We start from the raw sequence: 14819 nt of genomic DNA on the forward strand, positions 1-14819 counted from the left end.
AGTCATGGATCCGTGAGGAGAACCGGATACAGGAAACGCCCCCACTTTGATCCCAAAACCCAACTGGTGGCCAACGGTGGTCCGGCAACGACGGGGACGCTGGTCCATCGGGCCGACAACACTGGTTTTCCACAGGCCAACATGGTGAAAGGACTGTCTTCAGCTCAGCCACTAAATTATCTGGTGCTACATAAACATGCTAGTCAGGACTTTTTAACTTCCCTCCTTTGTTCCCCTCTTCAATTATTTCTATGATCCAAGTCCTCAAAGATCACTGCTCTATTTAAAATAGATGAAAGAAATGACACCCACTCCTGCATTTCTTTCACAGTGGTTCCACAACATAGAACAATAAACCACTGTGAGAAAACGTGCAACATGAACCCAAAATCCTGTTGGTGTCCTGTGATCCTGTGTGGATTTAGTTATTTAGTTTATTGTCTTAAATTGGTCCGGCTGAGAGATGCTAACTTGCACACGATTAGATGTTGTTTGACAGGTAATATCCAAATATCCAGCTGTGAGCTGGACTGTTGAACAACTCTAATAACTCTAAGAGCTTTTCACCTGTCACAAAAAAGTTTTAAAATGTTGTTAATACCTGTTAAGACTCTCTAACAAGGTTAACAGCATAATACTCACTTTACACTCACACTCTTCCTGCTTCGTCTGAACAGAATACTTTCACTTTTAAAACCTAATCAACAGCTTCATGGCGTATATATTACTACCATAAAAGCGTTCTGGGAGGGTTTAAAGTTCTTTTAAATAAGACCTATTCATTTATAATGTATAACGATGTTTTGTGCTAATACTAATTATTTTCTTAAGCCAAGAATTCTTCAGCTCTATGCAGCTCTTCAATAGTAACAAAAATGTTTTCAAATCTTGATTTTATCTCCAAACACAACTGTCAATTCTTTTCAATAATGCTCTTCGTTTACTCACCTTGTCGGTCTTCAGTCTTCCTGCTCAGTCTGAACGGAAAACTTTTACCTTTCCTTTTTCCTCTGTTAATGAACAACTTTATGGCTGTTGATTTATATTCCACTACTATAAAAGCATTCTGGGAGGGTTCAAGATGAAAAGTTGTTTTGCTATTTTAATGCCCTAAATATGTTTTTGGATTTAAATGAAAACTGACTAACTTAGTTAAATAAATAAGATTTATGATGGTTGACAGATTTTAAAAGACTTGTAAAAGCAGCATATTTCTGCAGCCCTGGAGTCCAGGAGGAGCAGGACCAGAAGACACGATGTGAACCCAGAGGTCAACAGAGTTTTGTGTTCACTGTTTCATTTTAGTTTTGATGATCAGAAGCATTATGATTCTGGTTCCAGGAGTGTTGGATGGCAAGCATCTCCCACACACACACACACACACACACAGATATATGAATTTAATAATAATGTTAAAATGGCGCTGTCCCAGGCGGCAGCCAGTAGTAGCAGCTCCCTACACTTAATTGTTCTTAACTAAATTTTCGTAGTGTTTACATTCTTTGCTATTTGATATTTACTTTCTTTCTTTCCATTTACAACTGGAGTATTCAGACACCATGTTCTGGAGGCTCGAATACTTTTTTCTCTGTTTTGCGGTGCTTGGGTTATTCGCGGCCCCCATCAGCTGTGCCGAGAAGCGGAGCGGTATTGTCTACACACGAGACCAGCTGATGGCTCTAAGACCACCATCCTTCGTGGCCGGAGAGAAGCCCCAAATCCCGAAGGAGAGGAGGAGGAATCAACGAGGGAGTGAGGCTGGAGTTAAACAGAGGATGAAGAGGCGACGTTTTAAACCCTGCGTCCACGTGGTCATAACGGGGAATGTCAGGTCCCTGGCGAATAAGATGGACGAGCTGGAGGCGCTCACACGGACCCAGCGGGAGTGCAGAGAGGCCAGTATCATGTGTCTCACGGAGACGTGGCTCCATGGACTGATACCGGACTCTGATGTGACGATCGCTGGTTTCACCACTGTGCGAGCGGACCGAGACACCACCGCGGCCGGTAAGAAGAAAGGAGGGGGACTGGCCGTGTTCGTTAGCAACAGGTGGTGCAACCCGGAGTATATTCACGTCAAGGAGCGCGTGCGCAGTCCCCACGTGGAACTTGTTGCTATCGGACTCCGTCCATACTATTTGCCACGGGAGTTTACTAATGTCATCGCCATCACCGTTTATATTCCTCCGACCGGTAAAGCGGACACGGCCTGTGACGTCATTCACTCTGTCACGGCTGACCTGCAGACTAAACATCCCGGAGCCTTTATCCTCATCACAGGAGACTTCAATCATGCCTCCCTTAAGTCCACTCTCCCTACATTCCACCAGTATGTCCAGTGCAGCACGAGAGACAGGAAGACTTTGGATCTACTGTATGCTAATGTCACCAGTGCAAACACCTCCACTGCACTCCCTCCGCTAGGCAAGTCTGACCACAATCTCGTGCTGCTCTCCCCATCATACACACCTGTGGTTCAGCAGCAACCAGTCACTGTGAGGACTGTTATGAAATGGTCTGATGGTGCCATGGACTGTCTGCGGGATGCCCTGGAGACCACCAACTGGTCTGCTCTCTGTGAACCACATGGTGAGGACCTGGATGGACTGACAGACTGTGTTTCCGACTACATCAAGTTCTGCACTGAGAACTCCGTCCCCACCAAGAAGGTACGCTGTTACCCAAACAAACCATGGGTGACAAGTGACCTGAAGGCCCTTTTGAATAAGAAGAAGAGGGCCTTCACTGCTGGGGACCCGGCTGAGCTCAGGAGTGTTCAGAAGGAACTGAAACGCAGTCTGAAGGAGAGCAAGGACGCCTACAGGAAGAAGCTGGAGGAGAGACTGGAGAGGAACCAGACCAGGGATGTTTGGAGTGGGATGAGGACAATCACTGGCTTCCAGAAGAAAGGAATACGCTCAGCTGATGGGAACGTGGACCAAGCTAATGAGTTGAACCAGTTCTTCAACAGGTTTGACTCTAGCTCCCCCTCCCCCAGCTGTCCCAATATTCCTCTGGATAACAATGGGTCCCCTTCACACCTCCCAGAGCCCCTAACATCTCTGCCAACTTCTTCCCCCTCCCCCCTGCTGACACCCTACATGGATCCCAGCATGTCACCCATCCCCCCGACAGGACTATCCTTCACGTCTGGCCAGGTGAGGAGAGAGCTGGAGAGGCTCAACCAGAGAAAGGCTGCCGGACCGGACGGCATCAGCCCACGAGTGCTGAGGAACTGCTCCAGGCAGCTGTGTGGGATACTGCAGCACCTGTTCAACCAGAGCCTTCATCTTCAGAGGATCCCAGGGCTTTGGAAGACATCCTGCCTGGTCCCGGTGCCAAAGAAGACCCATCCTGTGGCACCGAGTGACTACAGGCCAAGAGCACTGACCTCCCACATTATGAAGGTCATGGAGCGGCTGGTGCTGTCACACCTCAGACCTCTGGTGAGCCCCTTTCAGGACCCTCTGCAGTTTGCCTATCAGCCCAAGGTGGGGGTTGATGACGCAGTGATATACCTGCTGCAGAGGGCTTACTCCTCCTTGGACAGACTAAACACCACAGTGCGGGTCATGTTCTTCGACTTCTCTTCTGCCTTCAACACCATCCAGCCAAGACTGCTGAGGGCGAAGTTGGAGAAGATGCAGATGGACGCTCCCCTTGTTTCCTGGATCGAGGACGACCTGACAGGTCGGCCACAGTTTGTGAGACTGCGGAGCTGTGTGTCCGACCCCCTGATGAGCAACACAGGAGCTCCTCAAGGAACTGTGCTCTCCCCCTTTCTGTTCACCACCCACACAGCTGACTTCCAGTACCACTCTGAGACATGTCCCCTCCAGAACCACACTGAGACATGTCCCCTCCAGAACCACTCTGAGACATGTCCCCTCCAGAACCACTCTGAGACATGTCCCCTCCAGTACCACTCTGAGACATGTCCCCTCCAGAACCACTCTGAGACAGGTCCCCTCCAGAACCACTCTGAGACATGTCATCTCCAGAACCACTCTGAGACACGTCCCCTCCAGTACCACTCTGAGACACGTCCCCTCCAGAACCACTCTGAGACACGTCATCTCCAGAACCACTCTGAGACACGTCCCCTCCAGAACCACTCTGAGACACGTCATCTCCAGAACCACTCTGAGACACGTCATCTCCAGAACCACTCTGAGACACGTCCCCTCCAGTACCACTCTGAGACATGTCCCCTCCAGTACCACTCTGAGACATGTCATCTCCAGAACCACTCTGATGACACAGTCATAGTCGGGTGTGTGGAGAATGGACAGGAGGATGAATACAGGGACCTTGTGGAGAGTTTTGTCAGGTGGAGCAGGGAGAACCTTCTGCAGCTCAACGTGACCAAGACCAAGGAGATGGTGGTGGATTTCAGAAAAAGCAAGTCCCCCCCCCCCCCCAGTCTGCATTAGTGGGAAGGATGTGGAAATAGTCCCATCTTACAGGTTCCTGGGTGTTCAGCTGGACAATAAACTGGAGTGGTCCACAAACACCGATGCTGAAGGCCATGAGCAGACTCTACTTCCTCAGGAGACTCAGGTCCTTCAGTGTCTGCAGCAGGATGCTCCACATGTTCTACCAGTCTGTTATGGCTAGCACCATCTTCTGTGCTGTAGTGTGCTGGGGAGCAGGCTAAGCTAAGGATGCTAACAGACTCCACAAACTCATTAAAAAGGCAGGATCTGTTGTTGGCTGTAAACTTGCAAACTTGGACGAGGTGGTGAGGGACAGGATGGTGTTGAAACTGTGGACAATCATGGACAATCCCCGCCCCCCCCCCCTCCATAACACAGTGGACAAACTGAGGAGCAGCTTCAGCAACAGACTCCTGCAGCCTCGCTGCTCTAAGGAACGCTACAGGAAGTCCTTCCTGCCGTCCACCATCAGACTGTATAACTCATCCTAACCCAGCCAATAACAATAATTGTGTAATGTTTATGTTGTCATTTTATTTCTATTTTATTCTATATTTATGTATATATGCTTATAATGCTTATAATATGTATATATTATATTATGTATATATTATATATATATGCTTATAATATATGCTGTATATATGCTTCTAACGTTCTAATCTTATCTGTATTTATTTAGTCTGTTTCTATACTTTGTATAGGTTGCTACTACAATTCAATTTCCCCACGGGGATGAATAAAGTATCATCTTAATCTTAATCTTTTCTTAACCCTAACCCTAACCCTAACCCTCTAACCCTAACCCCTAACCCTCTAACCCTCTAACACTATCCCTAACCCCTAACCCTCTAACCCTAACCCTAACCCTCTAACACTATCCCTAACCCCTAACCCTCTAACCCTAACCCTAACCCTCTAACACTATCCCTAACCCCTAACCCTCTAACCCTAACCCTAACCCTCTAACACTATCCCTAACCCCTAACCCTCTAACCCTAACCCTAACCCTCTAACACTATCCCTAACCCCTAACCCTTAACCCTAACCCTAACCCTCTAACACTATCCCTAACCCCTAACCCTCTAACCCTAACCCTAACCCTCTAACACTAACCCCTAACCCCTAACCCTCTAACCCTAACCCTAACCCTCTAACACTATCCCTAACCCCTAACCCTTAACCCTAACCCTCTAACACTATCCCTAACCCCTAACCCTTAACCCTAACCCTAACCCCTAACCCTAACACTATCCCTAACCCAAAATACCATTTTTAACAGATTTAAATAAATTTCTGTACTTGGATTTCTTTTAATCTTTTTGTTTTACATATTTAAGATTTTTAATCAGATATACTATTTATTCTTCCTGTGTAAGATTATTTTAAATCAAACTATATTTATTTATTTAGCTGTCTCAGAAAAATCTGAACTTATTTATTCTAATAAACTGGCACTGGCTATTGCTAAGGGCTACTAACCTGGGCTACTAACCCTGGGCTACTAACCTGGGCTTCTAACCTGGGCTACTAACCCTGGGCTACTAACCTGGGCTACTAACCGGGGTTAGGGTTAGGGTTCGGTGATTTGCCATTGGGAGGGCTATTTCAACAGGGCAATGCCACCTGAAGGTAAAGGTTGTCAATATTCTCTGCAAATTAAAATTGATTGTATTGAATAAATAAAAAATTGGATCGGAAAAAGTATTTGAGTTTCATAAGGAACTGCAAGCCTTTAATATTTTAAGAAAATAGAAAAAAGGACATTATTAGGTTTTTACCCAAAATACAAATTGAGGTTCCTTTGATACATATTTTTTAAATTTACAAAAGCCACCGTAAAGCCTACTGCTGTATGCTAGTTCTTAGACAGTAATTCATCTTTATATGTATCTATTGTTTAGTCTATGAATTTGATCTATGGGAATGGGTGGGGACCCTGGTTGTTAGTCAAATGTATTATTTTATTATATATTATTTTATTATAACAAATGGAGAGACATTATCTTGAATTTCTATTTGCTGCGTGGCGCTGTTGCGAAAAACAAACCATCCAATTTCCATGGATTTGGTTTAATTTAAATTCTATTTGTCCAGCGTTTTACGTCACTTGGTGTCGATGGTGTAGTTGGGGGCGTGGTCTCAGTCACGTCGCACCTGTTTCTCAGGTAATTTAAGTGCGACACAGCAGTAAACCCGGAAGAGCTTGTTTACGCGTCCTCCTGAAGTCTTTGTCCTTTTTCAACAAAATAATGAACCTGTTCTGGTTCCTGCTCGGCGCCGGTCTGGGTCTGGTTCTGGGCTGTGAGTGGGACAGTTCGGAGGACCAGAGCCTCGACCTGACCTACAGTCCGCACCTGGGAGACCCGCTGAATGTGACCGACGCAGAGGAATGCAAGACCGCCTGCTGCTTGTTGGAGGGCTGTGATGTGGCCATGGTGGGTGGTCCGCAGGACGGGCCCCTAACATGTTACCTGGTGACCTGCAGGATCTTGGGCTCGGACCAGTGCCGACTGCTCAACAAGTCCCAGTCCCGGTCCCAGGTGCATCGCAAGAGGCAGGAACCCGGGAGCGAGTCGCTCATCAAGCCGCTGTTTGGGGAGCCGAAGCCGGAGAGAAATGAAGAGAAGAACCAGAAAGACGAAAACGGAGAGAGTGAGGAAGTTTGATCTTATTAGAAATAGAATAATCTTATTGGAAATAGAATAATCACTTTTCTAGACGCCATCGTGAACGCCCTGATGATCGTGCTTCACTTTTAAAAATCATTTACATTTTTACCTTTTTTATGGTGATAACTACGCGGATATTCATGACTAAATTAACGTGTTTTTCTGTCAGTCTAACACGCGTTTTAATGGGATTATTTCCCCATTTTTAAAACGGAGCACTAGTATCAGGTAATCTGGTTACGTTATAGTCGTAATCGGATTACAGCTGTTGTAACATGAATTTTTCACTACAGTTTTCTTTTTTTACCATTTAATTAGCTTCACTTTTTGCGATTTAAAGAGTTCAACATGTATGCTGATGAGTAATTCTGATATTAGAAACAAAATTAATGACCTGGAAAGCTTTTGAAGTTTAAGTCTGGATTCCAGGTTTCATATTGAATGGTCCCAACATTAAGTCTTTGCATTCAGACATTTTTCAAACTCTTTAAATAAAAGTTGGTTTCTTAAGAAGCGCCGTAGTTGATCAGATATTTGTGAGCTTCCTGTTTCCTCTGAAATGTTGCAGGACCGGCTCCACCTGTGTGCTTGAATTGCCTGGAATTTGTTTTTGGTGCAGCTTTCAAGCATTTTTTTGTCTTTATCATTAAGTTGGTGCTGACAGATTTCCTCAGTGGACAGTGTCATCTTTGCCTCATATAAAGGCTTTTTTGTTGACATGGGTTGGGTCAGGAGGCTCATGGTCTCATGTTTCAGCTGTGACCGGTCTGTCCAGCTTCGGCTCCATGGAAACGACCTCTCAATCCTCTGGCTTTGGCCTGTGAATTTGTGCTGCCCCTCAGAAAACCTCATCAAACTGCACACTTGACAGTAGAAAATGAGCATAAACTAAAACCATCACTATTGTTTTTCTTCCTTATTGGAGTCATTCCAATTCTTTTTTTCTTTTTTTTTTGCTTCCGATCCCAACCTCACCCATTACGAAATAAACAATGTCTTTCGGATGCAGTTTGCCAATACACCATTGTAGTGCTCACTTACATTACATTAGAATTATTAATACCAAAACAGCTTTTCAGAGATCAATAGCATGGGGGGGGCCCACATCCAAGCTGCTCCTCGCTACATTTTTATTTAGCACCTTTGTGCTAACCAGTGCCCAGCTGGACATTTACAGCCCACATCAAGAAGCTGCATGGATGTAGTGACCCAAATTTGGTACCAGCACTATACAGATGAAGAAATGGGACCAAATCTTCGGCTAAACAACAAACACTCAGGCATCAAAATGTCAGGTTGTTGCATTTACAGTATTTCAAAAGTGGTTGCCATTTGTTAAGGTTAGTTTTTTTTAAAGTAAGCCTCAAATTTTTCATATTACCTTTAGCTTGACAAGCTAGCTGCCATACTTCCATTGCCATGCTTTGCGCAACCAGCTTTGCTTACAAATGGTACTGGCCGTGTTTTCTCCTTAGCCCGATCCGATCTGATGCTATTAAAAAGGTTGGTATCAGGGCCACTAGAAATGATTTGATCAGTCAAAATATTAAAGAGATCCTGAAACGTATGTATGGTGGTAGCATAGCAATAGTCACGTGAAGTCATGGATCATTTACTGTCCTTAGTTTCTCATTAACTTGAAGTTGTCTCTGCCTTAGTTCGCTGCCGTCTACCCATGAAAGTCGGTTCTTGTCGAGCTGCATTCCCAAAGTTTTACTACGATGTGACCAATCAGAGCTGTCGAGACTTCATATATGGAGGCTGTGAAGCTAATGCTAACAACTTTGACTCAAAGGAGGAGTGTGAGACGGCCTGCAAAGGAGTCACAGGTAACGCACACACCACACACTGGAATGTTTTTCCATACATCTTCAGATTAACAGTAACTTCTATACTTCCTCCTTGTACTGGTACATCCGGGTCCCATAATGCATTGCTGCCACACAGTTCCCGACACCTGTGATCATTCATTATTGTGACCAACAGCAAGTTCATCTAAGACTCTGTGAACGACTTTGTTCATGTCAAAAGCCTGATCTTCCGTGTGTGCATGTGTTTGCAGGTTCGTTTCTGCCTCATGATTCAACGCCTCCTCCCAACAAACGTGCTCCAAAGGCTCTTCACGCTTCCCACAGTACTGTCACCTGCAGATGTTGCACAAAGTCACTATTTGTAGTAGGACTGATCACTAATTTCCTTTTTGTGTGTAGGTGTGGAGTCTGAAGGGACTTTTGAGTCTGAAGACACTCCCAAAGGTAACGTACACACGCACACACACACAGACACACGCACACAGACGCACGCACACACAGACACACACACACAGACACACGCACACAGACACACACACACACAGACACACACGCACACAGACACACACACACACGCACAGACACACACGCACACGCGCACACACAGACGCACAGACACACGCACACAGACACACACACAGACACACGCACACAGACACACGCACACAGACACACAGACGCACACACACAGACACACACACAGACGCACACACACACGCACACAGACAGACACACACACAGACACACACACACACAGGAAACAGTGCTAGTGATGGTTGCACAGGCAGACGGACAAATGTGACTGGTCTTGTCTTTCCCTCAGTGATTTCAGCGGAAGAGTTTGCCGGTGAGTGTTTTTAACTTCCCTAAACTCACAGTATCCATTATGTTTCATTCTGTTCTGACACTAGAAGATCTCCTCCAGCACAGTCTGATAAACGCTGTGTTTCTTACCCAGAGCTTTGTGAGGCAGAGCCTGACGTCGGTCCTTGTCGGGCCATGTTTCGACACTGGTACTACGACAGCAAGGTGGGGAGCTGTAAAGGATTCACCTACGGAGGCTGCAGAGGAAACAAGAACAACTATGTCACCAAGCAGAGCTGCATGGGTACCTGCACAGGTGAGCAACATACCTGTGCCATGCATTCAGATGTGACACACGCCTGTCTATGCATTATTGTCACCTTGTGCCTTCCAGGAGTTACTGTCCTTCCAGCACTTCAGAAAAGTCGTGTTGCTGATGACTCGGAAGGTGAACAAGCAAAGTCCAACCAGTAAAGTTCCAGTTTGTAATGACAGCAGTGAAGTTGCAGTGTGGTTGTCCACAGAACACTGTCTGCTGATGCCCGACGCCGGTCCCTGTCGCGCCGCCTTCCCCATGTTCTTCTACGACCCAAGCACTGACACCTGCCAGTCATTCATCTATGGAGGTTGTCATGGCAACCGCAACCGGTACAGCAGCAAGGAGGATTGTATGAGCCGCTGCAGCTTCGATGGTAAATGTGGTTCCGCACACTAAAGATGGAAACGGTGACGCTTCCATGTGCAGTAACAATAGTTGCCACCTTCTTCTCCTCCAGTCGGGGTCAAGTCAGGAAGAGCTGAGAGCCGCTGGACTGCAGGTCAGTGTCTTTACGTTCTTTGTGACCGTTTACCCCAGGACAGTCTAAATTCTTGATTGGATTTCAGGCCTCTTCCTCTTCATCACTCTCACGGCCATCTCTGCACTGCTGCTGGCGGCACTCATCATCTTCACGCTGAAGCGCCGTGCTTTCGTCCACGTCCCTTCATCCATGAGGTAATCTAGTCATGTGGGTTAGGGTCAGCACATTTATCCCCAACATGATTGAAGGATGGGTGGATGGATGAAGGGTTGGTGGATTGAATATTGCTCTGTGCTTTTCCCCACAGTGATAAACAGGAGCTGCTTCCTGAGGCAGATCAGCTGTCAGTGGAGTCTCTGAGCATTCCAGACAGTCCCAAAGTGGACCAGGCCTGAAGAGATCAGCAGGGACTGCTGGGATCAGGCTGGAGATCAGGCTGGAGACGTCTTTCATAGCTAAACTAATGCTAATGCTAATGCTGTTGGTTCCTGTGCTGTAGAACTGGTCATGGCTATGGGTCAAAGGTAATCTATATTTTTCAGTCCAGTTCGCCTTTTATTATCTCTGTTATTTTTATTGCCAAAATTGGTTTCTGTTCCTATATTGAGAAGAATTCAGTCAAATAACATCATCGACCAACCACAGATTTTATTTCCTTCTTGAGTTAATGTAAATTAAGTTAATGTAAATTAACTCAAGAAGGAAATAAAATCTGTTGACTGTTCATTTGATTTTAGTTAATGGTATTGTTCTTTGAAGTCAGCATTATGAAGAAATCAAAGGTGAGAAAGTTTTTGATTTGATGATAACGTCTATAATAAAAACACTAGTTAGGACATCTGCTGATCCTTTATTGGAGAAATGTGAAGGACTTTTGTTTTCTGATTCTAGTGTTGATCAGAAAAAGGCAACTTGAAGTGATGTTTGGTTTCTGTTCCGAGGAAAACGCTCCAGTTCATTGGATCAGAAGTTCATGTTTGTAATGGCAATGTCAAATATTTTATTAGCATTTGGCAAGTTGGGGCATTTATATCATTTTGTTTTGAAACGCTTGAGGAAATTGTAATGATTAAAAACAATTCACATCTTATGAAATCTACAAACACGCTTATTTTTACTTTGTTTTTAATAAAACAAGTCTTTATGCCATTACAGGGACTGGTGGTTGTTGTTTCACTGACATTAGTAAAGCAAAAAGCCATATTGGTTTTATTTCTTTTTCTTAAGGTTTATCTTCAAAAGGTTAGGAAGTTAAAAGTTGTAGCAGCAATTCTGAGGAAAAAACGTCCTCAAAACTAAAGAGTCTCCATCAGCTCATTTATGCCTTGTGACTCCGGTGATGTGAGGTGACCCTTTGGTGACCAAAATGAAATTTGTGCTGAAACCATACGTCACATAGTGCACCTTTTTATGAACGGATTTACATTTACAATGTCTCTTTATTTGCTGCATGTCTCTAATGTCAAATATTACACTCACTGGCCACTTTACTTAATGAAGTTAGATGCTCCTAACAAGCGATCTTGATGATTTACTCAACAAAATAGCTAATCAGCCAACCAGATGGTCACCACTAAATACATTTAGGCATAGATGTGGACAAATAGACAAAAGACAAATAGCTAAAGTTTAAACTGAGCATTAGAATGTGAAAGAAAGGGTATTTAACTTTAAACATGGTTGTGAGTGCCAGACAGGCTAGTCTGAGTATTGAGAAAGTGCTGATCTTCTGGGGGTTAGGGTTAGGGTTAGGCATGAGATAGACACAGGGTTAGGGTTAGGGTTAGGGTTAGGCATGAGATAGACAGGGTTAGGGTTAGGCATGAGATAGACAGGGTTAGGGTTAGGCATGAGATAGACAGACACAGGGTTAGGGTTAGGCATGAGATAGACAGGGTTAGGGTTAGGCATGAGATAGACAGGGTTAGGGTTAGGGTTAGGCATGAGATAGACAGACACAGGGTTAGGGTTAGGCATGAGATAGACAGACACAGGGTTAGGGTTAGGCATGAGATAGACAGGGTTAGGGTTAGGGTTAGGCATGAGATAGACAGACACAGGGTTAGGGTTAGGCATGAGATAGACAGGGTTAGGGTTAGGCATGAGATAGACAGGGTTAGGGTTAGGCATGAGATAGACAGGGTTAGGCATGAGATAGACAGACACAGGGTTAGGGTTAGGCATGAGATAGACAGGGTTAGGGTTAGGCATGAGATAGACAGACACAGGGTTAGGGTTAGGCATGAGATAGACAGACACAGGGTTAGGGTTAGGCATGAGATAGACAGGGTTAGGGTTAGGCATGAGATAGACAGGGTTAGGGTTAGGCATGAGATAGACAGACACAGGGTTAGGCATGAGATAGACAGGGTTAGGGTTAGGCATGAGATAGACAGACACAGGGTTAGGGTTAGGCATGAGATAGACAGGGTTAGGGTTAGGCATGAGATAGACACAGGGTTAGGGTTAGGGTTAGGCATGAGATAGACAGGGTTAGGGTTAGGCATGAGATAGACAGGGTTAGGGTTAGGCATGAGATAGACAGACACAGGGTTAGGGTTAGGCATGAGATAGACAGACACAGGGTTAGGGTTAGGCATGAGATAGACAGACACAGGGTTAGGCATGAGATAGACAGACACAGGGTTAGGCATGAGATAGACAGGGTTAGGGTTAGGCATGAGATAGACAGGGTTAGGGTTAGGCATGAGATAGACAGACACAGGGTTAGGGTTAGGCATGAGATAGACAGGGTTAGGGTTAGGCATGAGATAGACAGGGTTAGGGTTAGGCATGAGATAGACAGACACAGGGTTAGGGTTAGGCATGAGATAGACAGACACAGGGTTAGGGTTAGGCATGAGATAGACAGGGTTAGGGTTAGGCATGAGATAGACAGACACATGTCGGTGTCACTTGTCTCCTTGTAGCTATAGTGGACTTCATCGCTGTGCACTGACCTGCTAACCTCTGACAGGCAACCCCACTGACCCACTTAACTATTAGAAAGTTAGCTTGTTGTGATTAGTGTATTTGCCTGATATGTCTAATGTCTTCTATCTGTCCCCCTTTTCCTCTGCCCAGCCAACCACCAGCAGAAGTGCCCCCCCCCCCCCCCCCCCCCCCCCCCCATATGAGCCTGGTCCTCTCAATGTTGCTCTGTTAAAGGAGACTTTTTCTTTGCCACTGTTGGACCCAGGCCCTGGGATTCTGTAAAGTGCCTAGATACAATTATGATCATCACAAACACTCCAGAAATAAAGATGAATTGACATGGTCAGTGCTTAGGGCATGTAAATTAAACATTTAAATAAATACCATATTACCAATTCTACATTTTTCATCCAAACGATATTTATTTACAACGACACAGTTCTATATTTACAGTAGAAATGGTGCCTTCAGGGTGACCAGGCGTCCCGGTTTTGAGCCTTGTGTCCCTTGTCCCGGTGGATTTTTATTATGGGTCAAGAAAGACGACTACATACTGGAGTTTTGTCACGCACCTCGTTGCTTTTTGCAATACATGTTTTTGTTGATGCTCAAAATGGTTCAAAGTAAAATCTTAGACATTTTTGTCTGGTTTAGTGGCCACTTTTTTGGTGAGTTACATAAACTACTGCAATTATGTGGACTAGTGAGAGCAAGAAATGTAACCCTAACCCTAACATTTTTTTATATATTTGATGAGAATTTTCCACGTATTTGAGTTTTAGTACTTCAGGCTGGTTACCCATTCTATAACCCTAACCCATTCTATACCGTGCCTAACCCTAACCCATTCTATAACCCTAACCCACTCTATACCGTGCCTAACCCTAGCCCATTCTATACCGTGCCTAACCCTAACCCATTCTATAACCCTAACCCACTCTATACCGTGCCTAACCCTAGCCCATTCTATACCGTGCCTAACCCTAACCCATTCTATAACCCTAACCCACTCTATACCGTGCCTAACCCTAACCCATTCTATATCGTGCCTAACCCATTCTATATCGTGCCTAACCCTAACCCACTCTATATCGTGCCTAACCCTAACCCACTCTATATCGTGCCTAACCCACTCTATATCGTGCCTAACCCACTCTATATCGTGCCTAACCCATTCTATATCGTGCCTAACCCTAACCCACTCTATATCGTGCCTAACCCATTCTATATCGTGCCTAACCCTAACCCACTCTATATCGTGCCTAACCCATTCTATATCGTGCCTAACCCTAACCCACTCTATATCGTGCCTAACCCACTCTATATCGTGCCTAACCCATTCTATATCGTGCCTAACCCTAA

The 14819-nt window shown here is 45.2% G+C and overlaps 1 protein-coding gene across 1 annotated transcript; it reads left to right on the forward strand.

Annotated features, from left to right (window-relative positions):
- Window positions 1-6597: 6597 nt before the first annotated feature.
- LOC115251567 (kunitz-type serine protease inhibitor 6-like) lies at window positions 6598-11675 on the forward strand. Its single transcript, XM_029844339.1, has 11 exons — window positions 6598-7091; window positions 8767-8937; window positions 9171-9242; window positions 9319-9363; window positions 9743-9766; window positions 9878-10039; window positions 10118-10171; window positions 10248-10415; window positions 10500-10541; window positions 10609-10717; window positions 10831-11675. Exons 1-11 carry the CDS (start codon window positions 6689-6691, stop codon window positions 10916-10918), a joined length of 1338 nt encoding a protein of 445 aa, XP_029700199.1. The 5' UTR covers window positions 6598-6688; the 3' UTR covers window positions 10919-11675.
- The last annotated feature ends 3144 nt before the right edge of the window (window positions 11676-14819 follow it).

This window comes from Takifugu rubripes, chromosome 11 (assembly GCF_901000725.2).
Source record: "Takifugu rubripes chromosome 11, fTakRub1.2, whole genome shotgun sequence".
Lineage (NCBI taxonomy): Eukaryota > Metazoa > Chordata > Actinopteri > Tetraodontiformes > Tetraodontidae > Takifugu > Takifugu rubripes.